Source organism: Rhopilema esculentum, chromosome 16, assembly GCF_057945365.1.
Source record: "Rhopilema esculentum isolate cy_ngs chromosome 16, ASM5794536v1, whole genome shotgun sequence".
Classification (NCBI taxonomy): Eukaryota; Metazoa; Cnidaria; class Scyphozoa; order Rhizostomeae; family Rhizostomatidae; genus Rhopilema; species Rhopilema esculentum.
Genome location: NC_142830.1, coordinates 2,892,306 through 2,909,467, shown reverse-complemented (window position 1 = coordinate 2,909,467; position 17,162 = coordinate 2,892,306). Strand labels below are relative to the sequence as shown.

The 17,162-nt window shown below is 34.9% G+C and overlaps 1 protein-coding gene across 1 annotated transcript; it reads left to right on the top strand.

Annotated features, from left to right (window-relative positions):
* Nucleotides 1-722: 722 nt before the first annotated feature.
* LOC135682444 (transmembrane protein 245-like) lies at nucleotides 723-16,236 on the top strand. The gene is made up of 13 exons (XM_065197332.2): nucleotides 723-1,276; nucleotides 3,120-3,336; nucleotides 5,218-5,792; nucleotides 6,921-7,025; nucleotides 7,360-7,442; nucleotides 8,384-8,474; nucleotides 9,253-9,351; nucleotides 10,204-10,371; nucleotides 11,024-11,146; nucleotides 11,935-12,160; nucleotides 13,064-13,238; nucleotides 14,285-14,506; nucleotides 14,806-16,236. The coding sequence occupies exons 1-13, from the start codon at nucleotides 755-757 to the stop codon at nucleotides 14,828-14,830; spliced, it is 2,631 nt and encodes an 876-aa protein (XP_065053404.2). The 5' UTR covers nucleotides 723-754; the 3' UTR covers nucleotides 14,831-16,236.
* The last annotated feature ends 926 nt before the right edge of the window (nucleotides 16,237-17,162 follow it).

The window sequence follows — 17,162 nt, the reverse complement described above, 5'->3', positions numbered from 1 at the left end:
ATTAATTAGCGTATTGTATCTGCCATAGAAAGATTAATTATTGGAGCAGTGGAGTAGACTGGGAAGTTATGTTGTTCATTAAGAACACAATGATGAGGCCAGATGTTCACTGGAATTTATTGATTCTTCTGGTAATGCTTAAGATATCATGGTGAAAAGACAACAGTGGCCTGTCGCTATTCCCTGGGTTGCTCAAATGCACAGGCCTAGCAAAACCTTAGCAATGGTAGAGAGGTGAAGATGTGCATATCAAACCAATGATTTTTGACCTTTGTAAAAGGATAATATTGCTTTAAACTAATTTCAACTTATCAATGTACTTCTTGACATTTGTTTTTATACTGTAAGCAGAGCTTTTCAATCAAACTCTACATCAATCAATCAATATCACAAAATTATTACCCATGCATGAACTGCAGTTAAAACATATGTCATGAAAGTGATAATGCCAGTTAACTTAAATTTAAAACAAGAAAATTAAAGCCAAGCCCTTTCACTCTCAGGAAATGCCGTTTTGCCAACAGGTGACGCCTATTTTACCAAGTAGAGAACGCCCAAGTTTAAATTTTTGCTTTGTAAAGGCAGTTTCAAAGCCATAGAATTACATCACAAAGAATAATTTGCAAAAATATTACCCCTCCGCTCCGCCAATATTTTCTCATTGAATTTAGCCTCTTGGCTGCCTCGTTTTGGAAACAAGACAACAACAACAAACTTTCCAATCGAAAGTTTTGATTGCCTAAATTTAAAACAAATGGCTGCCCAAGGACAAAGCTCAGACTACTTAGCCTCGCCTCTCAATGTCGTTTTTGGTTCAACAGGTCCTCAACATGATAAAGCATTAAAACAGGCATTTTACAATACTGCTGCGCTGGTTTTTGTTTTACTGAGTGGAGTAATCGCCATTGTTGTATACTATGTTCTGGAGGCATTTATTAGGCCACTTCTGTGGGCGGTTTTGTGTGGGGCGTTCCTTCACCCATTTCAAAGAACTGCAACATCAGCTGTAAGACAATGGCTTAAATCTCTAGATGAAACAGACACCCCATTTGCTATTGGATTTGGTTTGATTCCTTTGAGAGCTGTTAATGAGTCTGCTGAGCTCTTTGGAAAACTGCTGAAGTCTAATGCCAGGTTGCTGCTGAGTTTTGTGTTATTATTTCCGATTGCATACTACTTAATCGTTTTTCAGCCATTTTCTCAAATATTCATTGTATTTGAGAGAGCTTTTGGAGTAATCGGCTTAGTATTGGAGATTTTCCAAAGACCTCTATGGGTGAGTTGTTTGTTTTTGGCCTATATTTGTGTATATAATTGTATATATAATAAAACACTGATCTTAATACAAAGTTTTTCACAGCGCATAAATTGAATTGGAAATTAAGTAAATTAATTAAATAAGTTATGTATGTTTGTTTATGAAAGGAGATGCAAAGTTTCTATTCTTTATACAAAATCAAGTGGTTAAAAAAAAACGAGTCCAAAGCTTGGAGCTTGTTTCAAAGTTGTTGGTAATGCATTGAAGTCTTGAACGTTCTGTTGTGGCTTGGAGAAGTTGATATTTGAACATGCAAACTACTCGCTGGTCTTGTATAGTAGCTTTGAATATCTCTATTATAATTAAAAAATTTTTGATAAATTTTCAGATCAGATATATATGTGATTGAATTATGATTAAAGTTCATTTGAATTTATCTCAAATATCTATAATCTATAAGGCTCCTAAAAAAATAAATGGGAAAAGTTTTCCCTATGTATCATTTACATGTTAAATTAAAGATCCTCGCTTACACTACAAAAAGTTTCTCCTCATTTCTTATAAGAAAGAAGGAATATATTCTGCACATGAAATTCTTTTATCCCACTTATGGCTTGCCCCCTGTTTAGCCAAAACCATAATGGTTTCTAAACTGATTTAAAATCTGGAATGGTGATAGCAATTTATCAATTTTAACACAACCCATTTATTACCTTTGTTTCCTTCCATTCAGATGTTACATAATCCTTTGTTTCAATTCAGCTTACTTTGCACACATTGAAATGTCCCTTGGGCCATCAAACACATCTCTTCAAAGGCTTGAATACACTAGGTATTTAATTGCCGCATTTAGTTGACTCGCAATAAAATGCCTAGTGTATTGGCAGAGGTGACCTAATTATTGCCATACATTTTCAAATTATCAACATTCCGGAGTTTCCGTTTTAAAGGTTGAACATGTTCAACTTTTGGACAATAAAATGCCCAGAAGTTCTTTTTGTATTTTCTAATCCTTGTTGATTGCTATTGTTCAGTGTATTGACAAGAGCGTTTGAAAGACAGTTTCCAATAGTTGCTTGTCAATTTGTGGACGGTACGAAAACATGCCGTATCAACGCCAACTTTGTTTCTACGATTAACCCACTTCTATCGATGTCTATTCTTATGCATTTTCCCCTTCCTTTACAATCAGAAAAGCGATTACTGCTTCTGCACATTGCAGCCTTCGAGCAGCCTTCATGTTAGTCAATATATGCAGAGAAGCGTTTTTTGAAAAATTTTGCCCGAGAACGGATAAAAGAAAGGCAACATATATTTCCAGCCAAAACGCTATGAGTAAGGGACAATGACGCAAAATGTATCATCGACGAAAGGCATCTTAATTGGATTAAACAACAGGCATTTAGTTGACTGGCAATTAAATGCCTAGTGTATTCCAGCCTTAAGAAATGCATCACTTCAGCTGTGTTTGCATTTAGAAAAGAATCATCATGTTTGTATGGACACATGCCATGACCAAAGCAAGACATATAAAGCTCTATTAAATGCTGTGTGACATATAGGATCGTGTTAATTTTTGCTTGACATGAAGTGTCTGTAACCATTACATGCATGGCTGTATAAGAGTCAGCAAAAGCATGTGGGTGATTTTAAAGATAGTCGGGGCTTGTCCCTTCTTCTAATTTTGAGGATCAAAAATTTGAGGATAATTCTTTCTGAAATTAATGTAGTTGGGGTATCAAACCAACATTTGAGCATAATGTAGTTTGATGATTTAAAAAAAATGGTTTTAGTATATAATTAAAGTGATTTTAAAAATTTGAGTGGTTTGAATGACTTTAAGACAACTCAAAATTTTCAGGTGTGGACGCTGGTTGCTGGTTACATCCTGATAGTCATATTCTGGTGGACTCCTTCCTCATCTAAAGTGCTTTCAGCACTTTCAGTGCCAATTTGGACACTGCTACTTATCCATCTTGCCTCATATGCTGGACGATGGAAGGTCATCATATTTCTTATACTTTTGGTTCTTCTCATTGTTGGTCTCTATGAAGAATGGAAAGAGAAGCGTAAAATAGGTTAGTTGCATTCTTTAGTTTCAATGATGGAAGGTCATTATATTTCTCATACTTTTGTCACTTCTCATTGTTGGTCTTTATGAAGAATAGAAAAAGAAACAAAAATTTAGTTAGTTGCATCATATACTTTTAAAGTTTGCTTTTCTCAGTTTTTTTATCAGCTGCACTCAATGAAGTCAGTACAGATATAGAACTGTTAAATTCTGGAATCACGCATTTTCACAACTAATTATAAGTCAACCTATCAGTTGCAAAAGTAAATATCTGCTTTCAGTATCAAATAAAAAAAGCTAAAAGAAACAAAAGTGCGACAATCTACCCCAGGGTTGTCCAAAGTTTTTTTTGTGAGGGCCAATGCAGAACAATTCTCAAAGGGCTGGGCCACACTACAGGCAACATATTAACACAAGAACATGGGAGTCAATTTCAAATTGAAAGTACATGGATTCTTTAATTTGAAATAAGTTTATTTCTGTAATTTGAACAAATTTGTCTTCAATGAAAGTAGATGGCTGACAGGTCAGGAGACAATGTGGTGGTTGGGACACAAAGTACTAAACAGATGTGGCTACCCATCATTCTTGTCTGTAGTCCACTTTTCGAGAGGTTTTGCCAAAAATGTATGTTGAGCCAGAAAGGCTCATCATTCTTTTTGCGTGGCTTCTCATTAGAGGAAACTTGCTATTACCTGAACTCTGATAGAAGTAGAAGAGGTAGAGTAGCTGATTTTGACTCTTTAGAGAATCATCACACTGTGTTTCTTCCACTTCTGCATCCACCAGAGCAGGTTAATTTCTTTCTCAATGACAACAAAATCTTGAAAAGGCTAGTTGAACTCTGTGACAAGAAATGCAATGAACGACATTTCTCCTTCTTATTAGAAAGGTCAACATATGGAGAAGCAGACATAATTAAATAGAGCGTCGATTTAAAAGCTTTTTAGCATTTTTCTTCCTTTCACAAAAATTCTGCCCTTCTTGGCACTTTGCCCCTGTTGCACTCTTTGAATGTAGGCTTCCCTGCTTTACACAGAAGGCTTCCATGTGTACATACATATGTGGCACCAGCGGTTTTTTGCCCTGTCAGCACTTAAGTATATTTTCAAAACTTGTTGTGGGCCAGCAAAAATTTGACTGGGCTGCAGTTGGCCAGCAGGTTGTAGTTTGGACACCCCTGATCTACGCCATAGGAAGAAAGAACACAATTCTGGACATGCCATATTTGTTCCTGTTGCACACACTTTTCTTTTGTCTGCCTCATTTGTTATTTCCTTTTGCAGTTTGTACCATTTGCAGTTTGTTCCTAGGAGGTCAGAGATATGATTATGTGTCTCCTGAAACATGTAAATATATAAGATACTCTTTCTGTACTCGCCTTTTCCGTGTTGCTTACCTAATTCCCAAACTCTGTCCTACAATTCATCCTTCCTCCCAAAATCTTGTAAACTTTTGAACCTTCTACCCTCTTCTGTCTACTTTCCTGAATCTTATTACCTGATGTTATAACTTGATAATATAACTTGACAAAATCAACAAACTTGATCTTAGTTTCTCTCTTCTTATTCCTTCCTCTTTTTCCTTGTTCATGGACCTTTCCCTAACCAACTAAAAACAACTCTCTTGCTGCCATTGTTAGCTAGATATCTTTTCTTGCTTAGTTCGCTGGCTGGGTATGTCTGTGGTCCCCATTTGAAACATTTTCTATTGGTATTACAGTTAATATTTTGTGTTGATATTTTTGCTGGCCAGGGAAAATTCTTTGAAGAATTTTCTCTATTGAAATTCACTCCACCAAAACTAAGTCGTTTTAATCAAAATTTTACGATTTTTGATGACAAAATAGTCTTATTTAACTAGTTCAACATTGCTCTGTATGTTGCAGAGGCAAAAGAGGGGTGCCAGAAAAAAGAAGCTGAAGGCGTTGATGGTGGAATTGTTGAAGAAGAGTCTTTAGTACAAAGTATACTGATGAAGTCATTATCAATGGTTGGGTTAGGACCAACACAAACAGCCGAAACTGAAAATGTAGATGGAAGTAGCCAGCCAACACCTGTTGAAGCAGATAAAGGGCCTGTTGAAGATGCTACTGTTGACAGTGAGTCTGAGAAAAACAAAGAAAAAGCAAAATGTGTACCAACACATAGAAAGAAAACATGTCGTAAAGGATCAAAAAAGAAAAGGATCGGCAAGAGTGACCCATACTTTATTGGTTTATTTTGGATGTTTTTGATTACAAGACTGTGGTTTCACACCTGGATACTGCAAATTGTTCCAATTTTAGTGATTATCTTTGCTGCCAAGAGTCTTTTCTCTTGGCTCCAAACTTCTGAGTTGCTATCAATAAAATTGAGTCAATTACTAAGACAGTGTGAACAATGGACATTCAAAAGAAGAAATGCTATCATACCTGGTCCTGTGAGAGGTGTTTATAGGTTAATGTTGAAAGGAGATAAAAAGGTATGGTATCATATAAGTATCAACATTTTAATGGAAAATATTTGTAAGGTATACTTATAGGAACGCTGATTAATGATGTTCCTATATTTACATTTGATGTTGGGAAGTTTTTTATGGATTTGCTGTCGTTTTTATGTCTTAATTAATGTGCAGCAAGAGATGATGTTGTGTGACCGTTGCACCTTGATTAACTTACTGACTGACTTAATAAATACAAAACTGGGCATATACACATAAAACGAGGGGACGCTACAAATGTGTTGTTTATTACAATGTGTGAATACAAAGACAATCGAAAGCATAGGCGTAGACTTGCATTTTTTTCAGGGTGGGCTCAAAAAATTAATGACAATTCCTTATGGCAGCTGCTGATATCACAGGATAGAAAGTGGATTAGCTAAGGGCTTAAAGGTGATTTTTCCGTGCATTTTTCATTATATAGGAAGAAGAAACACACAGATGAAATGATTGAATGTTTATTTTTAAATCATAATCAGTTTCTTTAGGTTGAGAGCATCAGTTCTATTTAGGCACCCAAAATGTTTATGCGTGGAACTAATAATAAAACAAACTAATCTAAAAATTGGTAAAGCACTTCCTTATTTTCCAGGGGGGGGGGGGGGCTCAGCCCCCCTCGGTTTTCGTCAGGAGGGGCTGAAGCCCCAGAGCCCCCCCTGAGTTTACGCTTATGATCGAAAGTGTTAATGGCAGTGACACAATGGAGGACATGATTACGTTTAGACAATGGTCACTACGTACTCTTACTTGAAGTTTTCAAGTCTCAACTGTCAGATAAATTATGGTGCAACAAAAATGTTTATCATGAATGAAGGCTATGAGCATCAAAACTTTTTGTGATAAAAGTAGGTCGGAAAATACTTCTGTTCCATTTAATAATCCTTCTGTTTCAAGCCTTATTAGATCTCAAGTTGTTTACTGTATCCCCTTCTATCTTTCACACTACTCTGCTTTCAAAACTTTCTATTTTTGAAGCACAGGCAACTAAATGTTTTCATATCATGTTTGAAGTGTCATAGATTAAGTATTTTGTATCATAACATGTTATGCTGAAGAGGAACCAGGTAAACTTATAATTGTTTGTATGTCTGAAAAGCTGTTATTTTACAGGTCATTAGATGGACTGATAATTCAATGGAGAAGTTAGTGACAATTCTGATTATGCTCTGTCTAATAGTTTTAACAACAATAGCTGTTATATTCTTGGCTGTTCAGGTAACTTGTTGTATTTCTTTATGTTAATGAATGTTACCCTGACAATTCACAGTTTCTATTTGGTTGGATTTTTTCAAACTTTGACTTACAAACTTAAGTTTTCCTTATCAGTGTAGAAATAATTTATTTGGTTAAATCTTTGAAGTACAAAGTATTCAGATTAAAGTAGAAGCTTGCTTGGATGTTTGTTTGTTTGTTTGTTTGCTTGTTTGCTTTCCTGTTTTCTTGCCTGCTTGTGTGCTTGCTTGCTCTCTTGCTTGTTTTTCAGCAACTGATTGAGCAATAAACCATTTCTTAAACTGACAAAGAAACTGAGATCGTTTTTATATTGTAGGTCCAACAAGAAAGCGTCTATATGGCAAGTCTTGTGAATAATGCAGTCAATGAAACCCTTACTACTCACCCAGAGCTGTTCAGGTAATTTGCTGTTGGTTGTTATAAAAATTTATGCTAAACTGGATTTTAAGTTCTAGCTCTTGATAAATTTTCCATGGAAACACGACTTTAACTAAGTGGCTATTTGCAAAACACTCTAGCCCAAGACTTGCAATAAAAGAAAGTTAATTACCTATATATGCCTTATATATCTCTCATCAAAAATGTTCTCCTACTAGATACATCTATAAATTTACTTCTTTGAATGGAACATATATTTAAAGGCACCCACAATGGTAATGAAATGTTTTGTAGTAAAGAAGACACTAGTGGTAAGACCAAAGCACTAGTAAGACGTGTAGGTAATAGCTTTATACTAATGAAATTGATTAAATTTGTCGCAATAGCCCCTAATTATTTGTATAAGAACTGTTTCGTAGAGTGTTTTGTTTGTATCAGAAACGTTCTGTTGGGCAAGCACTGGTTGGCTCTATTCAAGAGCAATATATGATATATTTTCTAATATAGGATTCGATTCAATTTATTGTCTGATTTTAATGTATACAAAATTCCAATGGTATACCACCGAATTCTTCCGTAATGTATGTTTACAGTTTGTATTAGATATTTACGCGTTGCTGCTTTTGTTTACTGGTTTAGTATTTTAAAAGATCTTAAGGCCGGTTTCCACTTGTGCGAAAGCTTCAGCGAATTCGTCAGCGATTGGAATGTCTTTTGTTCTTTCCGGGCGTGGGTGAATTCGCCAGCGAAATTTGAAAGTTAAAAGGACATCAACTTCTCAGCGAAACACAGCTTCCCGCCGAGGGTCGGCAAATTCGCTAAAAAATTCGCTGAAGAATTTGCTGAAGTGGAAACCTGCCTTTACAGAAATCCTTTTTAGCCTTATCATTTGCTTGACTCTAGGAATGGTTACATTTGTTTAGCAAGCGTAGATTAACTTGTAAAGGTTTACATTTTTCTAGATGGCTGCCTGAAAATACAGATGTGAAAGAAGCATTGGATAAGATGGTTCATAGAGCTTATATCTACGGTAGAAAATGGATGGTTGAGAAGGTTAGCAGTCCTTTGTTGTATCGAATAATTACATCAAGATTCTCTTTTGTGGAACTACTCTCCATTGCTTCATGACAAAGTTGGGTGGAAGATGACACTTTTTCTTCTTAGGGTGAAATACAAAACGATATATTACCATCAAGGGATGTTTAAAATTTAATAACAGTTGAGACTCCGTGTAAACCCTCTATCGTATTTCTCTCTTCAGTTATTTTTGCTAAAGTAACTTATTATTACTCTTTGCTTGACAATTGTCGCAAGTAACAGATTTCTCATTTCTCATCCATTCTAAGGGGCACAAGTAAGTCTTTTAAAGGGCCGTAATTAATCGACATGATCTTATCATCATCACACCTGTCAAGCGACCCACTAAATGCGCATATTTTCCTTGTTTGACATCAAAGGCTAAAGAGGGGGGCTTAATAGAGAAGGGGGCTTAATAGAGAGGGGGGCTTAATAGAGAGGGGGGCCTATTTTGAATTTTTGCTTGGTGAGAGGGGCTCAATAGAGAGGGGGCTTAAAAGAGGGCTTAAAAGAGGGGCTGGATAGAGCCTTTACGATACTTAAATTTGGTTACATGACAATAATTGAAGTTACCTGGCAATAATTGAAGTTACCTGACGATATACACACTCTTGTGGATGAAATGTTTTACCCTTCTCTAATTTTTAATGATAGCCTACTTACTACATCCATTATCAAAAATAAAAATTTATTTGATTTAACATTTTTGATTGTCTTAGATTTTGTCTTAGTATTTTATTATCTTCTTTTACAGCTGAGTTCAGTTCTTCGAGGACATCAGACAAATAGCACAGTACTTGAAAAGCAGATGATCTCATTCGTGGATAACTTGTACAGCCAATGGATTAGCAGGGTAAATATATAGTGTGCACTGGAATTTTAAACTGCTGACCTTAATTTCAGTATTCTATGGTATCATTCAGTTCTAGAACATTAAACCAATTTAACAAATCTAGGAACTGACTTAATATTGTGATGTCACAAGTGAAAAAAAAATTTCCTGTTCTCAGTAAACGACTTTTTTACAGTAGGTTTGACTCGAGGGCGAAAATTTCAAGAACTTTTGCAAAAAAGGTTTTAAAATACTTTCATCTGTTTTTATGCCTCTCTTTTTTCTGATAATCTGATTTTCGGATCTCTAGCTGCTTTTTATAAAATAAAATCTGCTGAACTCCTTAAATTCGATGAAATCATGTCTTCAAAAAATTACTAATTTTCACCATAGTTCCGTACAAAGTATTCACCAACGTATTCATATGCTTGAATCCTTATTTGCAAATATTTTTATCTGTCTGATAAATAGCTACCAAAATCATTTGCCTTGCAGTTTTTTCAAGAGCAAAATTATTTTTTGAAGACAGAGAACCCGTATTTGTTTGTTTGTTTGTTTGTTTGCTTCAATCTATGACCTGTCAAATACCCGTGGAGAATATTCTTAAAAACCAGTACCTTGGCCTTTTTTATATAAGACCACAACTCATTATTTCTGTGCCTTTGTGCTACTAAGTCAGAGTTGCATCATTGTTTGAGAAAAATAGAACAGATGGGATTTTTCATTGAAAACAAAGAATTTTTAAGGACATGAACCCGAATCAATTTTTGGAGGGGCATGAACCCAATCCAAGAGCAATAATACCTTCATCCCTAACTACTGAATCTATGACGACATGTTTCTTTGCTTAATTTGTAATATTTATGTTTTCAGAATAGTTCTCAGCAAAGCTCAAAGGCAGCTTCAACAAACCAGATCTTGAACAGTCGAAGACAAAGTTTTTCATTTGATCATCTTAAAAAGCTATTTTTGGGGAACGACTCCTTTGATGTCAGTGCAATTTTCTCCATTGTGAAAGAAAACGTTGACACTTTGAAAGCTGTAAGTTACACTCGTCCTTATTGACATCTTTTTGAAGAACCTACTGTGACTGAATCAAAATTTGTTAATTTCTTATGAATCGATTTCATTTAATTATGGATTACTGTTTATCGATCTATCAAGTAATTTATATTAAATCACTTGTGTTTATAGATCAAGCTACTGGATGCTTAGAAATAAAACACTGAAGTAATATATGCTCGTTCTAAGTTGACTCGCTATTGTCCGGTATAAGCCCCGTATAGTAGCAGAAATACAACGATCGATATGACAAATGTGACTTTCAATGCACGGTAAAAATTGTCAAGTAAGGATAGATAAAACTCCCAAAACCAGCACCACCTTTCGAATCCTCCTGATGAGATCTTTCATTTAGTATTATATTTGCTTAAGGTACCTTGTGTGTGACAAAAGTTATGGACCAAAGTTTCCTTGAACCCCCATCTGTTACAAATGTGCCCGTTTCGACACAACTACTCTCAATAGCCAAAGCATATAAAAGAGCTATAACTTGTTTTATCAATTTTGCTCACATTCACACACCATTTGATTCCAGAAATAAAATCCAAATTGGTATGTTTTGTTTAAATTTCTTAATCAGCCCTCAGTGTTCGTGTGACTTTTCGTGTAACTTAACATGTTTTTCTCACAGCTCTTGGAGTCGCTTTGGTCGATTCTGAAAGGCAATGTCAATCTTGCATTCAGCATCGTTACAACTGTTTTCTCTACCATTTTCTTCAGTGGTACGTACATACTGAACGCGGGATTGTCATCGGTAAGTTCATGGTTATCCAAAAGCTTTTATCTAGATTTACGAACATGTCCCATAGTGCTCGTAATTAAATAACGTGATGACAATGAGCTTCTGATATTATTGAATGTGACATAACTAATGGGTCGGTAAATCCATGTTTTGTCGTGCAAGAAACTGGTTTTGAACTCAATTTTGTTTCAACGTAAATCTTCCTGATAGTAAATTCAATATGTAACTCAAGTAAGATATTGACGTCATAAGTTTTTCTTTTATTAGCAAGTTGAAAATGCAAGAGAATGATTAAACTATGTTGCAAGAAGAAATAGATGCTTATTGCACTTGATACAAAATCCTACTCTACGTGTAATCTTGATATGTAGCTACACTGTTGTTCCCAGGCTTAACCAGTTTGTATTGAAATTTTATGCAAACGAATAGGAATTTAGTAAAATGCTTGCATTTTGAAAAAGGCCGTGGTTAAGTTTGGAATTCTGAAGCCTTGAGACTTACCGTTTTTTGAGTAAATGAGATTCTCTGGTTAAATATAGAAGGGGCTTGATAAAATTGTTTTTTTTAAAGATTAAATGGCTTTTCTAAGAGCTTGATTTATTAATTTAGACATTGTTTAACTATTGTTATTTATTAAATAAAGATCAGGATTCATACATTGCTGCCAAAAATTTTTTGAATATCAAACCCCCCTTTCTCTTGCTTCCCCTATGTCATCTTTGCAGAGCCCTTTCGAATTGAAATTGCCGAAAAAACATCTTGCATTCATACTCCAACAGATTTTTATTTCGGCTCCACAGGTCGTGTTTCTAACAGCCTTGTTTTACCTGCTGAGTACATCTGGCTCCCAGTACAAAGTTGTTGAATGGATATCTGGTGTCAGTATGGGAACGAGGTTCAGCGAATATGTTAACATCGCTGTCAGGGATGTTTTTGGCGCTACTTTAAAGATGGCTATATTTTATGGATTCTACACGTGGATGATGCACAGTATCTTTGGACTGAATATTGTTTTCATCCCTTCAGGTATGCTATGTGTAATGTTCCTGCTAACTTAGTCACTAACTTACGAATCTGCAATAACACTATAGCTATACAGCCTTGCAGAGTTAGTAGCATCATGGTTCCACGGCCACTGGCCGGAGGAAGGTTGTAGAGACAAGAAGAAATTGAGGAAGGTGGCCAAACATTCTGAAACATGAAGAAGTTGAAGAAATTGCATTGTATTTTGGTTTTCAAAATACAGTCAGACAAAAAGTAAAAAATGAAATAGTATTTATAAATCTCATGATTTTTAATATGAATGCATTTGCAGAACTGTTTTGCACTGTAAAATTTAGGCATTAACTTGTTATAATTCATATCTTAAAATTATGAATGACACGATGTTACATTGATAAACGTAAGCATTTAAATTTACATCTTTCTCAAAAATTTCTATAATTCTATAATGGAAAACAAGCTACAGTTTTGTAGAATCTTTTGGAAAAACAGAGTTGCAAGAAATAGGGGATCAAGAGTAATTGAGTACCCCCAATTTACTGATCACGCTCATCTTGAACCAGTTGAAAATGAGGAAGGTTTTGTAATAAGATTTTCTTTCAAGGTTGACATCTTTCCTGGATTTTGCAACCTTGCTTCAGTGAATAGGCTCCGAAATTATGACGAGAATACACAGAATTTTCACTATGCTTCACATCAAACACAAAGAAAAACATTCCTTTTAATCACAGATAAGATATCGTTCCACTTTGAATCTGTTGCCGCGAGAAGAATCATGTTGATTGCTTTATGATATAGACTTCTTTTCTTTTCTTTTCTAAAAACAGTTATTGCCAACCTTAAAAGAAAGTCTAGAAATTTAGAATAGGTTCGGTATATTCAAGTCTTTTGGGATATTATTTTCATACGTACCTGCATTTCTTCCAGCTTTAGCCGCCGTGCTAGCAGCCATACCATTCATCGGCACCTACTTCGCTGCCATACCTGGTGCGTTGGAGCTTTGGCTTGTGCACGATGAGGAGTTGCTTGCACTTTTACTCATCGCTCTTCATTTTCTGCCAACTTATGTTGTTGATATTGCAATATACAGTGAAATATCAGGGTATGTAAAATATCTTTTAGAAAGCTATTGATTCTTAAACCAACCTCTTTGATTTTTTGCTTTAATTGTAATTGATTATACGTACACCCTTTTACCAAAACAGCAATAAACATAAAATTTGTTCGTGCTGACCCATATTCAATATTATACATTATGTAGATTAGCCATTTTTTTGTTTTTTGTATCGATCAACTGTACTGCTAGCCAGTTGAATTTTTTTATATTGAAATATTCTCTAAATATTTGTAATATTCTCTGAAATTTTGAAAGAATTTGGGGTAGCAAGCTAATTTCTATCTATTTGTTTCTTGAGTTCATTGTGTTTGACCAGGTTTTTTATGTTTTCCTTCGAGGCTTCTTGAAGAGAGTTTTTTGTCATATTTGCTATTTATAGGTTATTATGATCTTTATACTGACAATTTTTAATACAGGGATGGATTTAAGCGGCAAGGATTGGGGCAGGGGGGTGTTAGTTAATAATTTGATTCTGGTGCCACACACTTCAAATGACTGGAAAATAATCAAAAAGCCTATTTTTAAAATTCAGTTTTTAGCTTTTAAATAAAGAAGATAAGAAGATAACTAAAGGACTTTTTGTGTCATTTTGTTTCTACCGACAACCAGAAAATGATTTTAACTGAATCGAAGCAAAATTTACCGAAAAACATAAAGATAATAATATGTGAACGAAAAACATGATTAAATCAAATATGATTACTCATCGTGTTCAGTGTTCTTCTTCTTTTTATTCTTGTTCTTTTTTCCTTCCCCTTCTTTATCCTCTGTTTTTATGACTGGTTTCTCTTCAACCGATCCATTCTCACCTTGTTTGACCTATTTCTTCTGCTTTTTCTCCTTTTACATTTTACGTTGGTAGTTCCTCCTCCTACAAGCCCCCGTTAAATCCGTCCCTATTTTTATGATAATGTTGCTCCAGCATTGCAAGCAGGTCTCCATTTATGTATGCAACAATCTAGCTCTTCGGATTGTTATGGCTATTATAAAGCATGCCTGGATGATTTATGCTCTGTTCCGTTTTTTTTCAGCGGAGGACACCCATACCTGACTGGCTTAGCTGTAGCCGGGGGAATGTACTGGTTTGGTTTAGAAGGTGCTATTGTTGGTCCCATCGTGTTATGTTGTCTTATAGCTGCCTTTAATATTTACAATGGAATCATCACTGAGAGCAAAGACGAGGTTCAAGTCAGCTTTGTAGGAACTCGGCAATACGATTACGCCCAAAGGACCCCATTTTTTCGCAATATTCGGTGAGCCATGTCTTACTCTATGTTATATTCCTTTTTTTTCTTCGATTACTACTTTTTCAAATCCAAAATACTATTCAATATAATTTAATCTAGCAATTGAAGTCAGATTTTTTTAAATAGAACCTAAAGTTCGTGATTCTGAAATAGACAATCCGAGATAATCCGTCTAGAGAATTTAGCAGGATCAGTCTGGTTTGCGAAGATCTGCGAATGCCTTTCCTCTCATTCTAGGATCATGTATTTTTCTAGGACCATGAAAAATTTTGCCATTGATATATACATTTTTTTTGTTTTTACAGAAGGGCATTGAGCGAGGAAAGATGAAGAAAGTGGTAGTATTCATGTTGTGAGCAGAGAGTTTATCGAACAGGCTAAGTTTTGGGCCTTAGTAACCTATGCTTTGGGTCAGAAAATGCTTTATCAATCATATGGCTGGCCATTCCTTTTCTCTAGTGGGCTTCTTCTGAAATGTTGAAATGTTCCGTGATTTGTCCATATTGTTTGCAGATAATACTGTACGTCTAGTTTATTTAGGTAGTGCTTGTCTAGTGTAGCTGGAGCACGCTTAAAAGTAAATCGTAACTTGTAAAAGCCCAATTTTTTGTTTTTTGGCCACTTAAACATCTCTCTCCAAGATATTTGCTTATTTGGGAGCGCGCCCTCCCCCCTCATTACATCAATTCTCCCACAGCGCTTTTGTAGTTTACAAAACTTGCTAAAATCTATCATTTTTTGAGTGACGTATTGACGCAGATCAATCCTAGAAGCTCACGTCATAGATTGAAATCTTCATCAAGATCTATTTAAGAGTATTTTAATTTTGACATCATTGCCTGAAAAAAAATTATGAAATAAACTGTATTTTGTAGATTATATCGATTGCATTATTTATGTTATTTATTGGTAACTTTTTTAAATTTCACTAGTTTTATTAGTGTCAATTTGTCTTTTTAGTACTTTTATAGGATACAAAGGAAAGACCATGAAATTTTGCGAACCCAACATGCTTTCATATTGCTTTGTGTTTTACCAGCCTTGCATCAACTTCCAATATTGCAACCAGGTAATCAGACGATCATATTCCTCTTAGTAAAATGGAAATAAAGTTTAGAAGTGGCTTTGAAAAAGGCAAATATTTTAAGACATCTCGTCTGATACTCTTCACAGTAGAAAACGTGTTACAGCCAATCTCTATACCATAATAATGAATAATTCAACAGACATTTTTCAAGTAGATTCGAGTAAAAATATCCTCACTCGCGTCATTCCTTGCCAGATGTTTAGCGAATCAGGCCCTACAATAATCAAGCCAAAAAAGTTTTCAAGGGGGGCTGGATAATGTTCACCTTTCAACGTGCATCTTCCATTTCCGGACCTTCTCAAAAGCTGTTTGATCATATTTTTTTATCAAAACTAGAAAACAAGGTGAAAGTACCAGATTTGTTCGAAAAATTCTAATTAAAGCTTGTTCTATTAGATCTTCCTATCGCTCTAAACTGATTTAATGACATGACTTGTCAAAAATGCGTAAAATATGAATAAATACAAGAAAAATTTATGGACAATTTTTTTTGCGATTTTCCTAAGGCTATAACCTTGCTATATTTCCAGAAAAGAAAGTTCAATTCAAATTCCCTCTAAGCTCCCAAATATTCTAAAAAGACGATTAAAATGCATTTTATGTTTTTGTTCTTTTAGAATTCAGTGGCATTTTTCCAAAAATGATAAAGTTTATGGACAAATTTTTTACGATTTCCTAAGGCTATAGCCTTGCTTTTTTTCCAGAAATTGAAGTTCAATTCAAGTGCCCCCTAAGCTCCAAAAAGATCTAAAAAGACGATTAAAATGCATTTTATGGTCTTTCTTATTAGAATTCAGTACCAATTACCTCAAAAGTGATAGAGGTTTTGGACGAGTTTTTTTGCGATTTTCCTAAGGCTATAGCCTTGCTTTTTTTCCAGAAAAGCGAGTTCAATTGAAATGACCCCTAAGCTCCCAAATAATCTAAAAAGACGATTAAAATGCATTTTATGGTCTTTCTTATTAGAATTCAGCAGCTATTATTTCAAAAGTGATAGAGGTTTAGGACGAGATTTTTTGCAAATTTCCTAAGGCTATAACCTTGCTTTTTTTCTGGAAAAGCGAGTTCAATTGAAATGACCCCTAAGCTCCCAAATAATCTAATAAAACAGTTAAAATGCATTGTATGGTCTTTCTTATTAAAATTCAGCAGCAATTCTTTCAAAAGTGATAGAGGTTTTGGACGAGTTTTTTTGCAATTTTCCTAAGGCTATAGCCTTGCTTTTTTTTCCAGAAAAGCGAGTTCAATTGAAATGACCCCTAAGCTCCCAAATTATCTAAAAAGACGATTAAAATGCATTTTATGGTCTTTCTTATTAAAATTCAGCAGCTATTTCCAAAAGTGATAGAGGTTTTGGACCAGTTTTTTTGCAATTTTCCTAAGGCTATAGCCTTGCTTTTTTTCCAGAAAAGCGAGTTCAATTGAAATGCCCCCTAAGCTCCCAAATAATCTAATAAAACGATTAAAATGCATTTGATGGTCTTTCTTATTAGAATTCAGCAGCTATTATTTCAAAAGTGATAGAGGTTTTGGACGAGTTTTTTTGCAATTTTCCTAAGGCTATAGCCTTGCTTT

What these genes read in the sequence shown, in the direction of transcription:
- LOC135682444 (XM_065197332.2), top strand. Translation starts at nt 755, where the DNA reads ATGGCTGCCCAAGGACAAAGCTCAGACTACTTAGCCTCGCCTCTCAAT. An exon ending in TGTTGAAAGGAGATAAAAAG is followed by an intron (nt 5,793 to 6,920) that starts GTATGGTATCAT and finishes GTTATTTTACAG; the next exon opens with GTCATTAGATGGACTGATAA. An exon ending in TATTGTTTTCATCCCTTCAG is followed by an intron (nt 12,161 to 13,063) that starts GTATGCTATGTG and finishes CATTTCTTCCAG; the next exon opens with CTTTAGCCGCCGTGCTAGCA.